This window comes from Empidonax traillii, unplaced genomic scaffold (assembly GCF_003031625.1).
Source record: "Empidonax traillii isolate 1590-97213 ecotype Southwest subspecies unplaced genomic scaffold, ASM303162v1 scaffold26:size2357266, whole genome shotgun sequence".
NCBI classification, from domain to species: Eukaryota; Metazoa; Chordata; class Aves; order Passeriformes; family Tyrannidae; genus Empidonax; species Empidonax traillii.
The window spans coordinates 2,302,376-2,308,627 of NW_020955219.1; the positions used below are offsets into that span (position 1 = coordinate 2,302,376).

At 55.3% G+C, this 6,252-nt stretch overlaps 1 protein-coding gene across 1 annotated transcript in view; it reads left to right on the forward strand.

Annotated features, from left to right (window-relative positions):
- The window catches only part of LOC114070081 (dynein heavy chain 9, axonemal-like), a 63,399-nt gene that overhangs the window by 13,511 nt on the left and 43,636 nt on the right, over nucleotides 1-6,252 (forward strand). Inside the window, exons 13-16 of the mRNA XM_027907287.1 lie at nucleotides 2,024-2,279; nucleotides 3,459-3,700; nucleotides 4,711-4,846; nucleotides 5,885-6,081. Coding sequence (XP_027763088.1) covers nucleotides 2,024-2,279; nucleotides 3,459-3,700; nucleotides 4,711-4,846; nucleotides 5,885-6,081 — 831 coding nt within the window. The remainder of the gene's footprint in view (nucleotides 1-2,023; nucleotides 2,280-3,458; nucleotides 3,701-4,710; nucleotides 4,847-5,884; nucleotides 6,082-6,252) is intronic.

The window sequence follows — 6,252 nt, forward strand, 5'->3', positions numbered from 1 at the left end:
TAACAGATTTAAGGTCTATTCTGGGTCCCCTGGAGCAGGAGCAGGGTCTGAGCCAGCAGTGGGCACAGATGAGCTGAGAGCTTCTGGGTCTGGTGGGAGCCAGGGGCTGTTGGCTGTAAAAACACCCATTGCTGGGAAGGGGAGGAGTTGCAGTGGCCTTGGAAACACTGGCATTCAAAGCTGCCCCTGTCCTTGGTGCTTGCTGCTGTCCAAGGAAAGGGTTTAGGTTTTAGATCTCATTCCAGCTTGCCCCTCAGTCGAAGGATTTGTCCATCTCCTTGAAAGCTCCTTGCTCAGGTGGGAGCCAACTGGACCTGGGGGATATTTTCTACCTTTCCCACTGGTGATGGGATTTGGAGGCTGGCATGTGCTGAGTGTGCCTGTCCTCAGCTCCAGTCTGTGAGTGCTGCTGGGCTGCTTTTTTGTGAGCACACTGAGGATGGTCCGACGGCCCCCAGGGCCTGCTCAGCAGCCCCTCCAGGACCAACAGAACCAGGAGCACCTGGTTTTGCTTGGAGGGGAGGATGTACTTGCCACTCTTCAGCATGGAAATGCATTCCAGAGGTCACCTTCCATGGAGGAGGGGAGAGAAGGGAAGACCCCCCAGCCCACGGTGGGGATGTCGAGATGTTGCAGTGCAGAGAAGGGAGGGGAGCTCGGTTCTGTCTCATTTGCCCTCTCATTTCCTCAGCCCCTGGTTTTCCCTTTCCTCCCACCACATCCTACTTCTTCCACCTTTCCAGACTGCCCCCTGCACTCGTCTTCACCCCTTCTTTCTTTCTCCTTTGTTTTCACTGACACACTGAGTGTGTCACGACTGACTCTCCTGACAGGCACTGCCTGATCCCCTCTGTGCCATTCCTCCAGAGGGAATGTGCTCCAGGGGCCTTGGCCTGTTCTGCAGGACACTGGGGTTTGGCTGACATCAGGCAGTGGTGGAGAGGTTTCAGTCACCCCTGCCTGCCACCCAGGGCAGTGACAAAGGCTCCTGGAACCCTGGCAGCCTTGTGGCTTCACCTGCTTATGGCCACACCTGCAGATTCCAGTTCTCCTGTGGAAAACAGGGTCGGGGAACTGGGACCAGAGGGTGTTGGTGGGATGGGATCAGACAGAGGTCTGCCCCATACCTTCACAGGAAGGGATGACACATTCTGCTAAGGGAAAGGTGACTTTTTGGGAGCTGCCCCCCAAGCTCTTCTGCAGCCAGGAGAGCTCCTCACCCCACCATTGCCCACATGATGGGCTGAGTTTCTGTCACTCTGTGTGTCACCCAGCATGTGCCACCCCAGAAGCATTTTGCCACTCACTGGGCACTGGACTGAGCAAAGGCTTTTAGTCTCACAGGGGATGTATTGCACTGGCAGACCCTGCTGCTCCCTTTTTTGCAGGGAGTTGTTTATACTTGGGTTTATGATTAAATAATCCCCCTCAGTCCTGTCCCATCACACCTCAAACACCTCAAACATGCACCAGCACCGAGTGCTTTGGTTGGGATGGGAAAAGCCTCTGGATATCTTTGGTGGAAGGTGGGCACAGGAGGAGATAAGTCACCATGGCTTGGGGCCATGGTAGTATTTTTTTTTTAATGTTTTTATACTTTAAAGCCAGTCAGCCCAGTAAACCAAGAGAACTGGAGCCATCTTATCTTTCAGTCAGGGTCAAACTCTGCAGGAGCAGAATTGCTGAGAGACTGGTGATGTGAGTCCCTCATCACCTGAGGGGTGATCCACATGGATGAGGATGGCTGAGAGGGCCAGAGGGGACTGTGTCTTTTAGAGCCTGGCTGGAGTTTGCAGGCTAGGTAGTTAGCAGAGCTCTGGGCCTTTGGCTGGGAAGAAAACCAGAAGCAAAGATGCAAGGGAGACAGGCAGTACAGACCAGGAGGTGTCCAGGCCCTTTCCAGTGTGCTGCTTTGGGAATAAACCAGCAGGAATCCCCCAGGGTGCTCGGGGTTGGTTGGAGGGTGTCTGCCAGGACATGGGGAGGGTTGTCCCGTGCTCAGCTGTGTGTTTTGTGTCCCCAGCTGGTCTCGGTGCTCAGGGAGGTGAGTTACCTGTCGGGCAGCCGGGCAGGAGCCATCCCAGCCATGGCAGCAGGAATCTACTCCTCCAGGGAGTCCTACCGGCAGCTGGTGGCCAGCCTGGAGCTGATGGGGAACAGGTACAACAAGGTCCTGAGAACAGTGCTGGAGGTGGAATACCCCCTGGTGCAGGGGCAGCTTCAGGAAGTTGATGTGAAGCTGAAAGAGGCAGAAGAAACCCTGACCTGGAAGATGGAGGGTGAGCTGGTTCTGGGGGAGGGGACAGAGCACAGAACTGGCTCTCAGCAGATTCCTCCCTGTGATTCCAGCAGATTCCAACCCCTGTCTCCTGGTTCCCAATGGCAGTTCCCAGTTGACCAGAGGACTCTCCAGCAGAGAAGGCACTGGGGAGATGAGGAGCAGCCCTCAGCTTTCCTGCTTCTTTCCACATTCCCTTGATCTGCTGGGGTTGTGGGCAGGATCCTGCTGCCCTCAGGTTCAGCCTGGGCTTTGAGCAGGAGAGGCTGCCCTGTGAGCAGTGAGATGGCAAGATCTGGGTTTGCAGGACCTGGCAAGGCTGGGGTTGAAGCATCTGCTCCCTGCCTTGCTGCCCCCCTGTGCCAGCCCCAGTGATGCCACTCAGTCACTGCTTCCTCACCCAGCTGGCCAGGCAGTGGGAGCCCTTTGGCCCAGCCATCTGGCACTGGAACACCTCATCCCAGGCCACCTCATTAGCTTTCCTAGCAGGATGGAATAGTGCAGCTGGAGGTGTGTTTGGGCACTGGGACATCGGAGGGATTTAACCAAGTTCCTCCCTGAGCAGTTTTAGCTGCAGAGCAGAGCAGAGGGAGCCTCTTGGTGAGAACAAACTGCTCACAGGGGGGATTTGTGTTTCTGTCCTCAGGCTTGTGGTATGAGCAGGACCAAGTGAATCCCTGGGGAACATGCAAAGCAGAAGTCCTCAGGCTCAAAAACTCTTTCTCCTTTGTACAATAAAGATGGATTTTGCTGCAGATGAACCCTAAGTTTCCTGCACCTGAATGCACCTGGGGCAGGCACAGCCTGGGGTTGGGGGGCCCTGCTCTGGTGGTAAGGGCAGGGACACTCAGCCTGCTGTACCCACCCTCCCCACACTCCCCCCCCCGGGGTCAGTCCCTGGGAGATCATCCTGGCACAGGGGAGCAGGAGCTGTCAGGCATCCCCATGCTGGGGGTGCTCCTGGCAGGAAAGAGGCTGTGCTGCTCTGAACCGTGGCTTGGTGGGGCAGGAGGGAGGTAGAAGCGGCTGTGCTGGTCCAGGTGAGTCTCTTGCCTTAAGGATGGGTGAGAGATATGTGAGACCTTGGGGAAACAGCCAGAGGCTGCTCTGAAGGAAGATGCCCCAGAGCTTGGCCCTGCAGCTCTGAAAACAGGGAGTCAGTGGTCTCATTTTTCCCCAGGTGTGTGGGATCACATCTCTGGGGTCATGGAGGGTGTCCATGACCTCGAGCAGAGGCTGCAGAAAGCCAAGGACAATGTTGAGCTGATCCAGAGCATTGTGGGCTCGTGGGCATCACCCATCCTGCAGAGGAAGGATTCTAAAAGGGACTCAGTGCTGAGCCTGGAGGACTGTCAGGATCACCTGGAAAAACGCTACAGCCTGGTCAGAGAGGCTGGGCAGAGGATCCACTCCCTGCTGAAGGTGAGGGGGACCTTCCCTGGGGTTTGTTGGCTCCTCACAGGCTCTGTGTGTCCCAGAGCCAGTGAAAATGTGCAGAGCTGCTGGACCTTAAATGATCTCCTTTAAGTCATTTGAAAATCTTACCCAGGGTTAATTAATGTTGGCTCTGATGAGTGAGCTGGACTGGGGGTGTGGGGCTGTGGCTTGGCATTGCTGGGCACCAGCTGGGGATAGGATCTGGAGCAGCTGCAGCCCAGGAAAGGGTCTGGCTTCAGCCTTGGCTGCTGGAGCCACTAGAGGGGAGTGGTGCATCGGGTTTGGGATCCTGCTCCAAGGAAAAATGCTCTCCGAGGTACTTACCTGCCAACAGAGGCAGCTGGCTGGGGCTGACCCTTGGATTTCAGACTCCTTGTCCCTCTTTGGAGCAGGAGGTGATGCTGCCAGTCGAGGGAGAAGCTGAGTGACAAGAGAAAAGCTGCTGTCCCAAACTTTGGTGCTTCCCAGCATCTTTGACAAAGCTCAGAGTCCTCTGCAGACCAGGAGAAGGCCCAAAGCTCAGCTCCTCACCTGCCTGGTGCCAGGTGTTGTGCATGTCAGGGGCAGCCCTTGACCTGAAGGAGATGGTTTTATGTCCAGTCCTCTCCCGAGGGTTGCTGTCTGGCCTTGGGCTGGACAGCCCAAGCTGTTTCTTCATGCCTCAGGATGAGCCTTTGAGACCCTCAGGGCTCCCTTCCCCAGGGCTGCAAAGCATTCCTGAGTGCTGTGTCCTCAGAGGAGAGGGAGGAGAACATAGGGCAGAGCTGCCAAGGCTCTTCTGCACTCCCTATTCCCCTTGAGTCATTCCAGGTGACAAAGCAGCCCTTGACAGGAGCAAATTGTGGCTGTACCACCAGTAGCAACATCCACCTTTCCCATCCCTCCAGAAGGCTGGTTCCCAGGGGCTCTCTGACGTCAGTCCTTAGCTGTGGGCAGCTCTCTTGGAGAACAGACTCAGCCCTGCTGTGTTTGAAGGCATCTTCTTTTTCTTCCAGGAAAACCAGAGCCTCTTACTTGCAGACCCAGCATCTGACTCCTGGAAGGCCTATGTGGATTATGTGGATGAGATAGTCCTGGATGGATTCTTCAGTGCCATTGAGTGCTCGCTCAAGTACCTCCTGGAGAACACAGGTGACACTGGTTCCTGTCCCCTGGGCACAGTGGCTGCTCAGCCTCTCCAAGGGAAGGTCTCCTGTTGTGCTCTCCCTCACGCCCACAAGTTGTTCTCTCCTTCCTGGCTTTCCACTGGGTCTCTTCCCTGTCTCTGGGGGAGCCTCCAGACAGAGAGGGTGACTCCATCACTGGATTCCTCGAGGGGAGGGATAGAGATGAATGTTTATCATTTGCAGGGATTAATGGGTAGACAAAACAGAGACATCCTCCCAAGTCTGGGCTTGGGCTTCAGCAATCTGCCACCCTCCCATGCCCAAAGCATCGAGGTGACACAATCTTTCATTTGTGGGGAGTCTCAAGAGCTGGTTCTGCTCATGAAAGTCATGAACAAGAAACCTCAGTCCCTGAGCATTAGTCCTTCAAGGAGACGAGCTGGACTCAGCAGCCACTAGGTCAGAAATCCTGCCTAAGACCACTGGGGAGATTCTCTCCCTCTGCTGAGAGAAGCTTGTGTCCAACTAAAGAACATCTCCAGGAATGCTTCCCTCCTGGCACACTGAGTTGGAGAATCGCATCCAGTTCTTCAGCATCTTGTTAAAAATTTGCACATATTGTCACATTTGCATCTGGTTCAAGTTTCTGGTTGCTGAGGGTTTTTTCATGCCTTTCTCCAGTAAATTAAAGAGCCTCTTGGTTCCTGTTGTTTTTCTCGTCTGCAAGTACTTACTTGCTGTAATTGTTCAGCTCTCAGACTCCCTTTGGGGTAGCTGAAGAGCCTGGTCTCCTTAAAGCTTCCCTCAGCATGTTTTCCAGTCCTTAAATCACTTGTGTCTCATCAGTTCCTCACTGTCTTTGGTGGGTACCACCACACCAGCTGCTTTGTCAACATCTCCTCGTGTTGTGCAGACACAGCAGCCCTGGACCCTGTGAGTGGGTGTCTGCCATCCCTCCTGCCTGCTGTCCCTGCTGCTCTGTGTGCATCTCCTGGCAGGATGTTAGTGGGGGCTCAGCATCCCTTTTCTCCCCTTGAGAAAGATCCTGGTTCCTTCCTGCCAGATCCCAAGGCAGGGCTTGCTCCGCTGTTTGAGGTGCAGCTGGATTTGGTGATCCCAGATTTGGTATTTCACCCATCCCTGGACCCTGGCACACACGATGGCTTCTCTGACATGGTGGAAGGTCTCCTGAACGGCATCTACCACATCTCCTCGCTGGTGCCCCGGCTGGCCACGCACAGCGGCTTCCCCCACTACCAGGTCTGTGGCCGTGGCACTGCCCCATGCTGTGTGAGGGTGAGAAGGTGCCCACTGCTCCCACCTCACTGTGCTCTCCTCTCCCCTTCTATCCTCCCTTCCTATCCTCCCCCTCTCCCTTCCCTTCCCTTCCCTTCCCTTCCCTTCCCTTCCCTTCCCTTCCCTTCCCTTCCC